The sequence below is a fragment of the Hippichthys cyanospilos genome, chromosome 4 (genome assembly GCF_059441005.1).
Source record: "Hippichthys cyanospilos isolate Australia breed blue-spotted pipefish chromosome 4, RoL_Hcya_1.0, whole genome shotgun sequence".
NCBI classification, from domain to species: domain Eukaryota; kingdom Metazoa; phylum Chordata; class Actinopteri; order Syngnathiformes; family Syngnathidae; genus Hippichthys; species Hippichthys cyanospilos.
The window spans coordinates 1660831-1675350 of NC_142372.1; the positions used below are offsets into that span (position 1 = coordinate 1660831).

Genomic DNA, 14520 nt, shown 5'->3' on the forward strand with positions numbered 1-14520 from the left:
CCAGCGTCAAGCAAACTGATTTAAATAATGCATTCTTATTAAAGTTTGTTTACAGCATGTTAGATATACTCGGGGCTAGGTCCAAGCAAACAGGGTGATTTGGGGATTCTTTTTGTGTACGTGTGCGTGTGTGTTTTCTATGCAGATCCATCCCCAGGAAATGACAGAGAGCTGTTTCTGGGTGCTCGCTGATGATGACCAATACGCAAAGCCGGACTTGCTCAGCAGAGTTGCTCTCACATTCGGTTCACAAAGAGCAGGTAAGGTTTTTCTTTGTGTCATGGGAACCAAACTCCCAGTTCTGTAACATTTGTTATTGTGTAGATCTTTGTACTGTAGAAGTTGCCACACACTGCTTCAGTTAACAGACACGACTACAATTTTTGCTTCAAGGGTCTGTCAGGAGCCTTCTATTTTTGTCTTTTTTTTTTTCAAGCCTATAGATGTGTCATTTCGTTTAAATGGGACTATTTTATTGGATGTGTAAAATTAGACCAAAAAGGGTTTTAATGTTGGACTGAAAATGTTTTTCATTCAATGTGTATATTGCGTTTCACCAGCTATGTCCAAATTTCTTGTCAACTGTAGCGGCTCGAGGATTTTTTTTTTCTGTTGGGGTGCAGCAGAAGGGTTAAACGAGTTTGATACCACTTATTTTTTCCGGCCGATATTCAACTCTTGAGTAATCACCAATGCTGACTACTGATGTCACTAACACGTTCATATTTCTTCAGACATAAGAAAGACACAATATTCCGATATAGTAGTTCTAGTAGTCCTTCTTTTGATTTGTAATTCCTTCTTCGTGATTGTGCAAGTGCTCCAGGAGTGTCTGATAGTAGTTTTGTCTGCCATCGCGAGTACTGATTGCTTGCCCGTTATGGATGCTTGGTATCCTTACTCTCCCATCCCGATGGAAAAACTATTAAAAGAAGATTCGGCACCTCCGCTGGGGTTGCGTACCTAACGATGAGGCGTTCATGGACATGACACAATCAGACAATAGGGACTGCAATGCCTTTTTTTATGATGAGAGGACTGCCAAACACGCTCCGTTAATTGAGTGCTGTTTTGTATTACCGCGTTGCGGTTTTACATTTGGTAAGAAATGCATCAAATATTTTAGCTCTTCCAGATGGTTTGTGGCCATCTTAGTTGTTTTCCTCTTGTTTTCTTGCCATCCCACTGGTGGTTGTAAGCGCAGCATGACTGATTCCTTCAGCTGTTAGAGAGAATTGCTGTGAGTGTGTGTCACAGACTCTAGGTCTCACTGAATGTGTTTGTTGCCTTATTATCACAGTGTAGCATCTCATTTAAGGACAGCATCTGGATCAACATTAAACATTTAGAAGGACACCATATGGAACAGTTTTTCGCATCAAATTTTCATTTATATTCTTGTCCTTTAATGACATTAGGGACCGTACAGCTGTTGACTTTGACCAGGGATTACTAAGCGCAAGGCAGAGCAATTATGGAAAAATAATCATCATCATTATCTTTGATTGATATATAAATCCCAATCATTAATTGTTGTTCACTGACTTAAAGATTTTTTTTCAGCTACCAAAATTCCACTTTAAGCATAAGACCTAATAATTATATTAATGTAGCATACTGTCCACACTATAAGGCACACCGGATTATAAGGCACACCTTCAATGAACGGCCTATTTTAAAACTGTTTTAACATATAGGGCACGCAGCATTATAAAGCGCATAGAATAGAAGCTACATTAATGACTGGCGTCGCGTTATGTATCTACTAGAAGGAGGTGTGTGAAAAGGAATATCAACAAAACAAAGATAAGTCAGTCAAACTATTAATAGACCGTCAGAAATTAAGAATCAAGATTATTTGATTATCTTTGGGGAATTGTAGTGCAGTGGATTTACGCACTTAAAGAAAAAAAAAAGTATGAGAAAACCCCAATTTAATTTAAACGACAGTATTGTTACTCACTTTTATGGAAGGGTAAATATATGTGGAATGCCTACAATGACGTTTTCGGATGTAAATAGAAAAAAAAAAAACCCCTGTCTTCACTTCTTTCTGCTGGGATATTTTTAGATGTCCATTTCCTCTGTAATGACTTTATGTGTCTGCCAAAAATTTCTGCCATTATGAGAGCGCTCAATAGATGCATAATCATTAAAGGTTCTTTTTGCTGTTGAAAGGCTAGGTGTAAGGGTAAATGCGGCGATAATGGATAGCTACTCTTCGGCTGTCTCTTTCTTATAATATGTGGCCTTTTATTTATTTATTTATTAAAATATCTGTCATGTCATATCTGGAGAACATTTTTGTTACCCTATCACGAAAGAAAATCCCAGAATAGTCACTAAAATAACTTGAAATGGTTGAGAGTGTAGTCTTTATGGTAGCGTGCACAATAATGGTGCTTGCACAGAAAATAATAATGTACCTACTTTGAATAATGGGGGTGTGAATTTTGTGCAGAGATGATCTGTGGAAGAAGCTAAAATATCCACTTGGGTGAAGGCATTCTTGATGTAAAACAGGTTGATTATTTTGGTGTTGTTCAAAGTAGCTACAGGATTGAGCGATTCCATTAAGACTAAGAAAAATGGTTTGATTTCTGTAAATGCCACGCAACAAACTATTAAGATCGAGATACTGTACCATCTTTTTTGTCCAGGCCAGTTTCCTTACTTTCGTTTTGTAGTTGGACTGTAAGGAAATGAATCTGTTAATATAACATTTTTATAATTGATTAATCAGTCATTTTGTTGTCAATTAATTGATTATTCTAATTAAAACACGTTTTAATTTATAACTGACTATTGTTCTGTTGCATTGAATTGACTGAAAAAAATGCTAAATAAAAATTATGCTACTGGTTTAGTCCATAGAATGTCAGGAAAAATTAAACAAACATTAAAAAAAATTAAAAAACATTAAAAAAAAAAAAAGCATGCAATGCTTACCAATGTTTTATTTTGACTCAACACAATTCTGTTTAGGCAGAGAAGCACAGAAAGCAGATACTGTACAGTATTTACTGCATAAAATGACATTTCAAGGATTTGCACAGTTTTAAACACAAATGATTATCGATTGTTTTTTTTTTTTTATTGATTAGGTGCCATTTAATTTTTGCAGCTCTACCCACTCATCCTTCCTCTCAATCTCAAGCCATACCCTTAATCATGACAAGCAATATACAAACGGGCTAGCAAGCTGTCTTGTAACTTAAAAATATAATAAGTGGACAAACATACAGGCATAAGCCCATTATTATGGAAAACATCTGATATCAGCAAGGTAGCCTGCATTATTTCAAGCTCTACATTTTTGTAAGCAATACTGCATTTATTAAGGGATTTTTTTGTTGCCTTTTTGAGCATGGTAATTGATCTTTGTTTTTCCATCATTCCTTTCTTGTTTTATATCAGCCACCATTTTTTTTTCCCAGGCATCAGCATTTCGATTTCTTCCCCAATTTGTGTTTTTATGTCCTCACATCACCCAAGTAATGGTCCGGCTCGTTAAAAAGATATTTGCTTTTGCAACGTTTTCCCGTTGTGATTTTTCACCCAGACTTGTGATGTGCTTATGACGGTTTAGTAAGTATAGACGGCTAGAAGCAAGACGTGTTTGCATCATCTGTGTAAAATTGGCAAATGATTTTTCTGAGATGACGCTAGTTTGCAATAGCCTCAATCTATTAAGAATCTTCAAGAATGTTAGTGACTCAGATGGAGTTTTCCATATTTACCAATGAACAGCGCTAATAATGTTTCTTAGCTGATAGGCGTTTGACTGCTTATGGTGCTCACAAGTGGCGTGTGTATAGAAGTGACCTTTAGAGGGCACTACTCCACCGAGAATAAAGATGAAGAACATCACCCAACTCGGCTAGTAAAAAGCCTTAAATTGTGGCAATTTGTGTGTGTACCAGTATGATGTATACCGGGAGCGATGCTTATGCAGAGGTGATTCTCGTAGTTTAGAATTCAAGGCAATCTGGCTAAGAAGGGCTAAAGAGAAAGCTTAATGAAGTCTGTTAATTTGCCGCTATCAGAATGAAAGTCTCCCAATAATTACGGCCCTTGGTCATCTGGTGTGAATCACAGGGAGATGTGGCCTTGCATGGTTCACTTTGATTATCTCTCTTGCGGCGCAGCTCCTCGCGCCATTATTCTGATCACCCTCATCTGCCTTCTCCTCGCTCATCTGCTATCCTGTCCTGTCGTGTCGGTATTAGTCAAGGTGCTCGAGTGTGTACGGGTACCCGAGAAAGGACTGCTCGTTTGCTTTCAGGGTGACTGAGCGCCGGGGCTTTGCCATATCAGAACAAAACGGCGGGTCAAACGGAACAGCCGCTTTGCCTATTTGACAGATGTGTCGGAAGAGTGCCTTTCTTCACCTGTTATACGTGGCGTGTCTCACCTGTCTGCTGGATTTCGCCGTGGGCAGAAATGAGGGCGTGTACACTTTTTTTTTTTTCCTCGATTTCTTAATCAGAAGTCTTAATCAGTATGGACGAAGGCACACGTGATTAGGGATGAGTCTTCGCTATCCAGATGGAATGCTGAATTGTCATTTGCTACAGACCGAATCAGCGCATACTATACATCTCGCCGTTGCCTTTTTAGGCTTCACTTTGATAAGACATGATGAATTAAATTTACATTTGCTGTGATTAGAGTACATGCCAGACTTAGTATTTGGTCTATTCAATGTATGTGACGAAACAAGAAAATTATTGTATTTTTTGAAAGTATTAAAATGCAAATAGCATTTAAACATATATATATATATATATATATATATATATATATATATATATATATATATATATATATATATATATATATATATATATATATATATATATATATATATTTGGGTTTTCCCGTTTTTCCATGTTTTTTTTTTTTTTTTTAAACACACCTCATATGGTTGCATATAATGTATTTGTGTTATAGTGGGGGGGTGCCAGGGAAAACCCAGACCCCAGGGAAAAGGGTTTGTGGTTTGTTTTTGTCATGCAAAGTGTAATTGCAATAAAATGAGAATTTTTGTTTTTCTTCTTTCATTTCAGGCACTTTGATGCGCTTGGTTATTTTTTTCTGTTTTATATTAAGCTGTAACCTGTACAAACGCTGTAAAAACTCCTCGTTCCTAGGGGGGACTTGGCAAAATATAATTGAGAAGCACTCAAGTGTAGTAGAGCAGCTGCTAATGAGCAGATCTAAAGCCAGAAGGGAAAAGTTTTATGAATTGTCTCCATAAGAGGCTAAAAATAATGGCATTAAAAATGAGTCAGATTTGATCAACACTTGTATTTTAGAGGAAAAGGATTGTGTTCAAGGATCAAAGAAATCTATCACTTGGCAATCAAATATCAAATCTTGTATTCAATGTTTTTATGTTCCAAGCTTTTGCTTAGCTAAATGTTTCTTCCAAGCCTCCCAGAAAATAGTTGTCGAAAACGGCGATTAGTTGTGATTAATTACAGAAAAGAAAAGAAATGTTGAATCACTTGACAGCACTTCATATTTGTACATACGCACGCAGCGGCACGCCCCCACACACGGCGTGCATGTTGGTGGCTGTTTTGAGAAGGGTGGCAGGGAGATTTGAGGAGTTCCTTGCCTGTCTCTGAGGCCCGCCTGTCATGTACAGCATCAGTCATGCTTTTTCACAGCAGTTTTATTTCAGCCGCCGTTCCCTTTTAGTGCTTTCACCATGCAATTTAGTGATACTACAGCCTTGTGGGACGTCACTGTTGGGGTCACACGTGCATATTGCTGGCGCCGAGCGCGTACTTTGCAGCAAATAGTTGTTTGCTGCTAAACTCGTTTATTGACTGTTTATAGAACGATAGTCCTACTTATTATGAGGAGTTAGTCTTACTTTTCAAGTACGCTATTACATGTCCACATAAGGGACACCGTAGGGTTTAGAGACAAAGGCGGAAGGATTGAGATGGTTTGGTGCAATAGATCTGTCGGTAAAAGGATGCTGGAAATGGAGCTGCCAGGTGGGAAGCAAAGAGAAAGACCAAATCGGAGATTTATAGACGCGGCGAGGGAAGATTTGCAGATAGCCGGTGTTAGAGCAGAAGATGCAGACGGCAGGAGAGGAGCTTGATGAGCTGTGTTGAAGCCTGAATAGGGTTAAGCGAAAAACAAAAGCCCAACTTTTTTATTTTGCAGTGTTTTGAACACGCCACCTTGTGGCACCTAGAGAGACACATCTCGACCGGCTTTGTGCAAGTTGAGCTAGCATATTCCCGTCTTGTTTGTGTTTGATAACCACATAAACAGTAAGGCATTTATTTATGATATTTGCCAATGTAGTTTGTAGTTTATTTGTGATTTTGACCTTTTTAATTGTATAATTACAAAGATATTCGGGAGTCGTGACAGTTACTTTTCATTTTCCAGCTATTAGCAGCAGACCTTGATCCTTATATAGAATGTACAGCTCAACTTTAAGTGTAACGGTTTTGTAAAGTTTCTATCAGCAATTTTCACTGGTAAAAAGTGAATATTTTTTCTATAAATTTTTGATAACCAAAGTATTTTTACGTCCAATTAATATTAAAAATACTCTCTCCACTTGCGGTGGACTGAAAATGACTACACGTGCTCAAAGCTCACCTTTTGCTCTTGTGACATTTACATGAACATTAGCTATCATCTTAATAACAAACATAATATTAACTTTTTACGACTGAAAAGGGCTAATGAAGTTGAGCATAACGCGTTGGGCCCCATTATCTTTTTTTTTTTGTGACCAATTACTATTTTGATTTTAAAAATTGTATTTGTATTTTTAACTTCTCATCCGTCACACTGCGACGAATACAACTCCAACAAGCAATGTTTATTTATGTCCTCTTCTTTGTGTACTTTACCGCCCTCACAATATCGAAAGAGTGCGAAGAGAGTCCCTCGACTGAAGAGCCGCGTAAGTCCACTCTTGTGCGACTGCTTGTGTGTTTGTGGGTGTGTGTTTGTAGCGTGGCACGCTTGTGGACATGCCAGCACTTTTCAATAAGAGCTCATGTCACAAGTCACATCTTCACTCAATCAGGAAACGTAGCAGCCTTGTAAGGGCGGCAGGTTCAACGGTAGGCAATCTTCCTCCCCTCTCCCCCGGCTTCGCCTGTACTAGATTACTTTGTGTGCAAAGCCTGTCTGAAGCAAGGGTGTCAAACAGCCGGCTCGCACGGGGTTTTAATCCGAGCCGCAAGATGATGAGAAAATGAGTAAGAGCGAACCCATTAGTCTTCTGTCCATAACCTATTGGCAAAAATCAATACTTTTACAAGCAATGCCCACGTAAGCACTCCTACTTACAAGCGGGAGTGACCAGTTAGAATGCCCGTGCTAAATAGCTCACTAATTGCTTCAGTGACAGAAAGTGGGAAAACGTCCACTGGGTTCATGTTAGCATTAGCATTTAATTTCATTGCGCTACTGCTCAGGGCGAGTCAAGTCCTTCGATCGCCCCGAAGAGAATCACAATGGGCGGGGGTCGCCGTCTGGGCCGTTACCGGTCATTCGGCTTTTGTCTGCGTTACACTTCACTGTACTCCTTGAAAAGAAGTTGTGCAACCACACCTTTTCCCTTCCAGTGGATATTTGCGTTTCATTAAATTTATTTATTTATAATTCCTCTTTCTGTACAAAATATGTATATTTTGAACAAATGGGAAAAAAATCATAGAAACATTCTATTCATATCATGCAATTTATGGAAAAAATATATTGTGGAATATATAGGGGACCAAAATTTGATTAATTTGACTTCATTTCTCTTTTTTGTATGTATTTATATAATTTTACAACAACATGTTAACGGTTGACCCCCGCGAGTCGTTGGAAACTGGGACTAGGCTGACGCGCAAAGCAAAAATCTATAAATAAGTGGCATTAATTCTTTTTCAGTATAAACTATTATTTTACTAGCCCCACCCCTTGTGGCCCCTGAGCCAAAATGAGTTTGACATCCTCGCTTTAAAGAATTAGTGAGCCAGCCGTTCATCCCCACTGTGACAGGCCAGTAATGAGACGCAAATGTTTCGTTTGACAAAAATCTCCTTTTCAACATTCCACTTGCAAAAACCTCACGGTGGGAAAAGGCATTTGGGTAGCTCGTTCTTGAACTTGGTAATTTGTTGGCAAGATTGTTGGCAAATATTGTTCAGCCTCCTGCTGCCTGTGTGAAAGTCACACTTTCAAAAAATAGATTTTTTTTTATCGCATTTGGGGATGATCATTTCCAGTTCTACTCTCCTTTTGCAGTGTCCTGTCATTACAAACTAATTTTTTTGGTAAATATTCAATCCTATGAAATGACTAAATAATTCAATGTACTCGGTATTCTGAGGAGCGTTTTGCTGAGTATAGTGTACAAAGCTTCCCACATGTATAGTCAACGCATGCCTGTGGATAATCACTACATCATACACCCTTCATGTGTTTGAACCTGAGAATGAAGATAATATATAATGAACCTTAATTGGTTTGTAATTTGCATATGCCGGTGATATAATAAACATCGGTGTGTGCAATTATTCACTGTATTCACAGATAACAATTTTCTGTTTTTATGTTTTCATCAGCCAAAAGAGACGAGGAGGATCTAGATGATAAAAAATCCATTAAGAAGCGAATTAAAGAGCTGAAGGTGCTTGATCCCAAGATTGCGCAGAATTTATGTAAGTATTTACTTACTCACTCCTTGCCGCCTGCCCGTAGAAAAATGTACATGTTTTTTCCATTTATGTGTATTTATAGTACATTATGCTTTAGTACGATCATTCGGTTGTAACCTCGATGAACGTAATCTGTTTGAACTTGGTTATGAAAATATTTACACAGCAAATGCATAAAAGGCACGGCTTTCGATTCCTTTCGCACTTTATGTTGCGTGTTGATCATATTGATGAACTGTCTATTTTTAATTTTTTTTTTTTTGTCAACCAAGCTTCTCGGCGTGCACACAGATGCATATACTGTAAAGTTTGAAAATAACGGTTTTAATCCATACAGAATGAACGAGAATCCAGTCGGAACTCCATTTCTCTAATATTTACCCCCTCATTATCTTTTGTCAAGGAGAGCTATGACCTTTATTCCATGTCTTAAAAGAAAATGAGTGTAATCAGCCCTGGAACGGTGATAAAGCACGCAGTGCCAAATTATGCAATTGGGACGTGGAGCTTTATGTGTTTTGTGTTCAGCTGGAGCCAGTGTCAGCTGCCTTGGGGTTACAGGCAGCTACAGCTATTGAATATTTCACTTTCCAAGTATCCTACTGAAAAATGTATCGATTAATCATGTCTTCGGAGTAACTACCGTATATCTTCGAGTATATTTCGAGGATTTTTTTCCTCATTTTCAACCCACATATTAAGGGGGTCAACTTATAACTGTATATCTCAAAAACACTTTTTCCACATATCTGCGTATGAATAACATTATTTCAAATGCGAAATATGTAATATGTCATTTACGAGGCGTAAAAACACTATATATAGCTCTAATTTCATATAGTATACGTCTGCCTTAGAGTCTTTGGACAGAACATTGCAAAAATGCCCTTTTGTCAAGCGCCGCCTAATTGCCTCTGCGTAGTCAACAACGGGGCTGCGTGGCTCATTTTTTTCGGCGGACTTTGACGCATTATAAAAAGGAAAAAACGACTTGGGGAAAAAATGCGAGAGCGGTGGCATGCATGGATGTCAGCAGGTGGGGGGGAGAAACACAGCGAAGGGCAACTTCCACGCTCTGATCTCGCCACAGCCGTCACTTGGGGAAAGAAAGCTTCAGCAAAGCGTTACCGGAGACCGCCATTCCAAACAAATTGGACGGGTCTAAAGAAGACTAGGTCTCCACATGACCTCTTTTCATCTGTGAAGCCCTTTGAGACTCCGGTGATTTAGGGCTATACAAATAAAATTTGATTGATTGATTGATTGAAGACTACCGTCGGAAGAGTAACCAGAATGTTTCAAGTGGCCAGGAGGAAGAAGAGGACCCCCGGGGGTTAAATGGCAGAAGCTATTTGGCTGTCAAATGGTGAAGTTAGACAAATTAATATTCAGCTATTTAAAAAAAAAATAGAGCATTGAAAGTTCAAATCGCTTTATTGTTGCAAAATTAGATTTAGCATTTGCCTCTATACGCACGCGTACATTGCCTCGCAGTCTTCTCTCGTTTCTACCCCACCCCCGACCCCTTTAACCGCAACACTATGTTATGTGATATACAATGTCGAAATGCCTGTAAAAGTACTGTCATTTCATCATTTTAATAACACACAGCATGTTTTATAATTGGACAGCCATGATCTGAAGCCAGGGGTAGACTTGTACTCGCGTTTTTGTACAAATTCACACAAATTGAAGTTTAAAAGGGGGGGGTATGGTACTCAGTTTCATTTCATGCCTTTGTTTCCCTGCAGCCATTTTCCTGGGTTCTTTCCGCATGCCTTACAAAGAAATCCGTCAGATGATTCTTGAGGTTGATGAGGAGCAGCTAACCGAACCGATGATTCAGGTGGGGTTACTTTTGGATCTTTGTTTGTATAACTCCAAAAACTCATACCTCATAATCAATTTCGGTTTTGACAATAGTCAATTTTATTTTGAGTGTGTACTGGCCAACAATGGCACCGCTTGTAAATTGAGCCCGCAGGGAAGTCCAAGAAACAGATTAATCTGGCTTTGAGCGGCTGGCGTAATTGCATGAAACCCCATTTTCGGTGAGGTGCGTTTTTTTCTTCTTCTTCTTCTCACATTTTTCAGAGCCAGAAGGCCGGTTATGCTTTCTGGCAGAAATGTAGTAGCATCACATTTTGGAAACTGAGAGACAGAAAAAAGCATGAGAGTGAGTATCATGTGTTCTCGAAAACCCAAGCGCTACATCTGTTTCGAGATTTTTTTTTTTTAGAAAAGTAGATTTCACCAACTCGCTCGGCGCTACGCTTTGCTAAAATCTTCAAACGTCCTGTCTTTGACCCCCCCCCCCCCCCCCCCCCCCCCGATCATCCCTCCCCACCAGCAACATTTATTCATATTCTCCTCTTGTCATTGTAGAACCTTGTGAAGCACTTACCTGAACAGGAGCAGCTGAATGCTTTGGCCAAGTACAAGGATGACTATCCAAATTTATCCGAGCCAGAGCAGTTTGGGGTTATAGTAAGTGTCTATGCAAACACAAACAAACAAACTCCCAAATATCTTCATTTTATTCTTAATCTAGGGCTGCAGCTATCGAATATTTTGGTTCATGGATTTCCTTCTGAAAATCGTCTGAAATAATTCGGTATTTGGACGGAAAAAAAAATTCCCTTGGTTGAAGAACAACTATAAATACAAAAGACAATAAAATACATTTCCGATCAATAAATCAACATTTTCATTTCAGATAGCTTTATTTTTACTTCAATTTAAGATGTGCTTAGCAGCGGACATATTTTTTTCTGCTCTTTAATCGACAAATGTCTTCCCATTTGGTTTATTAAATAAAGTGGTATCAGAACCACAGTCGACATTTTTGCTGGCCAAAACATATTTAGTAAGCCCGCCTTGCTAAAAAGTGATCAGTAGCAACAGCAAATGTCATTTGAGCCATTTACATCTATGAAACTGCCTTTGAAAAGTTGAGAGCGCTTGCTAGCCCATATGAGTGCCGCTAACGTTGTTAGCATCTTGTACTGCTTGCACCTGCTAGTTCTGTTGCCCGTTAACATTAGAACTAATCCCTGGCAACAGACACTGTATGTCAGCGTAATTAGGTCTTAACTTGCAAACTAACCAGCAATTGACCTTGAACTTGAAAGTCGAGATTATTTTGAAGTTGCACAAGTTGAGCATTTTCACAAGACTTTCTCTTTTTGCCCTGCAAAAATGTCTCAATCGTTATCCAAAACTCATAATACAGAGAGACGATTTCTTGAAATATATCTTGAATGTACATTATGCTTTCTTTGAGCGTTTCTTTGTGGCGAGAATGAGTTGAGTAGCTGCACTTTCCAATAAATATTCTCATGCACATCTTTTTAAAATTCAGTCTTGTTTGAGCCTGAAGTGACACCTGGACTACCTGACTAATTTATGCACTCTTAAAAAGCAACTCTGCTGCTTAATTTTTCTGCATCGCTTTCTTAAATACTTTTCAAAAGACCTGCTGAGAAATTTGCATGAGGAGTGTATCACTTTATGAATGTGCCATGACTGAAAATCTCCGAAAAAAACACCTTGTCATTTTCACTACCCAGTAGGGACACTTTAATTTTTTTGTCTCGAAAATGTCTTTATAATCTTTGTATTAACGGTACACATATTTCCATGTTGTATCAAAATGAAAATATTTCAGCTCTAGGTTTAGATCTCAGCGTGGCCATACATACTTTTTGTAGTTGCTAATTGGACTTGGCTTCAGCGCCATCATTTCCATATTTACTAGTATGCATAGCCCCCATTCACGTGTAGTCGCAGCTCATGACTGGCAGCGTTTTGGATTAGTCTTTCATCTGGGATTTAGATTGTTGTTGACACTTCACGCAGACACATTTTACAAGTTGCCAAAACATTTACTCACAAATAGCTTTACACATATATATAAATATATGCTTCATGGTCCAAAGTATTAAGATTTTGTTTGCAATATTTTGTTTCTATTCCCCTTCAGTTATTAAATGTAATGAAGTTGTTGCGTATATTCACACACGTACATATTAGTCATTTGAGAACATTTCTGTAGCTATAATTACGCAAGCTCATTGGCCCACCTTTTTTCAATGATGTGCCATCTGTGAAATATTTTTTCAGCCTAGTACCCCAGTGCAAAGCAATTTTGAATGCGAGTGCTGCGCCATCCATGTGTGATTTATTAAACTGCGTAACTACATTTGGTGGTATCTATTGAATTATAGATTGCGTAACGTATTTATTTCTCCTATTCTGAATAGGAGACACTAACACAATTTCGTAAAGAGTTGCTTTCTTTTCCAATGAATTTGCTCTTCAGTTGAAAAGAAAACACGCTGTTCTTGTCACGGCATTAAATTCCATTTGCAGAAACCTGCAGAAAACCCGGTAAAGTGCCTTCATGTATCCCCAGGAGTACTCACACTCACATTTGAGAAGTGCTGCACTGGATGGAACATCAAATGGCACGGCCTGCTGTTGTTTTAACATAAGCCCTCCCTCCAACGCCACACGCATCCACAATCACCGTTGCGTCCAGGTCTTGGGGCCCAATGCAATATTTTCCAATTTGCTGTAATTGTGTGAGAGCGGTAATCCAAGTCAGCCTGTTGTATATTCCGATCACGTTCCATATACGGACACTAACGCCATAATTCACTTAACGGTCCTGGGTCCCAAATCGCATCAATGACAGCATCTATTACGCATGCCTAGCAAAGTATAGCGTACGGCGGTAGCCTGAATGTTTTCGAATTCAACTTGTTTCGTAAGAATCCATCAAGAGTGGGTGTTGGTTACTTTAGGGAGATTCATATGATTGTATTCATCCTTGTTTTTGGTTCAACACCTCTTGTTGTCTTATTTCCTTCTCCATCTGTGCGTCACCTCCTAGATGAGCAGCGTAAAGCGACTTCGCCCACGACTCAACCATATCCTCTTCCGATTGCAATTTGAGGAGCAGGTAAACAATCTGCGTCCAGATATTCTGGCTGTAAATGCCGCCTGCGACGAAGTGAAGATGAGCCAGTCCTTCGGCCGCTTGCTGGAACTTGTGCTGTTGCTGGGCAATTACCTGAACGCAGGTTCTCGAAATGCCCAGTCATTCGGCTTTGACCTCAGCTCCCTCTGCAAGGTGAGCTTTGTTAACCTCTCATTTGTTAAACTTTCATTTGATGAAGTAGGATGCACTCGTTCGGCTTTTAAGCACATTATTCAAGGTGCGCTGTCATTTTAATTGATTCAATCAAAATCACTGAGCAAAGTCAAACGCAGGGTCATTAATAATCGTTTGTACCGTGTGAGTTGTGTAGACAACTTGCGCATTTCTGGCTTTTATCTTTGCAACTTTTACCTGGTAACCGGTCACATATCCAAATCAGTCCTTTGCTGACAAAAAAAATGCAGCAATTACCGTAATTCTCCAAATACAAGAGGTACTTTTTTCCCAATCATGAATGCCAAAAATATGGGTGCGTTCTATAAACGGTATCTTATTTATGCATTTATTAATTTATTTATTTATTTATTCAGCACCATTTGAGACAGATTGATCTGTCAGCTACATAAGCCGAGTTTTAATGCGCGTTCCTATATCGGACATATTCTTGCTTACAATAATTACCATAACGGGACGAGCTAGAGGGCGGACATCAGTTGGCTGTGCGGCCAGTGTGGCTAACAGCAGCTCGTGTTACCTGAAGTTGTTCCGGCATTATTTTCAATAAAAGAAGCGAACAGACTGAACCAACGTCTGAGCCCACTGGTTGGAGCGCGCAGAAAAGTATTCCTTTTGACTCGTTTTTTAATCGCAGTCTTTTGGCAT

The 14520-nt window shown here is 39.0% G+C and overlaps 1 protein-coding gene across 3 annotated transcripts in view; it reads left to right on the plus strand.

Annotated features, from left to right (window-relative positions):
• Positions 1–14520, plus strand: part of diaph3 (diaphanous-related formin 3) — a 67407-nt gene that overhangs the window by 13707 nt on the left and 39180 nt on the right. For 2 of the 3 annotated variants that reach the window (XM_088413527.1, XM_088413528.1), the window contains 6 exons: positions 146–260; positions 6911–6943; positions 8604–8699; positions 10448–10542; positions 11082–11183; positions 13591–13830. In XM_088413527.1, the coding sequence (XP_088269653.1) occupies positions 146–260; positions 6911–6943; positions 8604–8699; positions 10448–10542; positions 11082–11183; positions 13591–13830 (681 nt within the window). The remainder of the gene's footprint in view (positions 1–145; positions 261–6910; positions 6944–8603; positions 8700–10447; positions 10543–11081; positions 11184–13590; positions 13831–14520) is intronic. The other variant, XM_088413530.1, reaches the window with a different exon arrangement.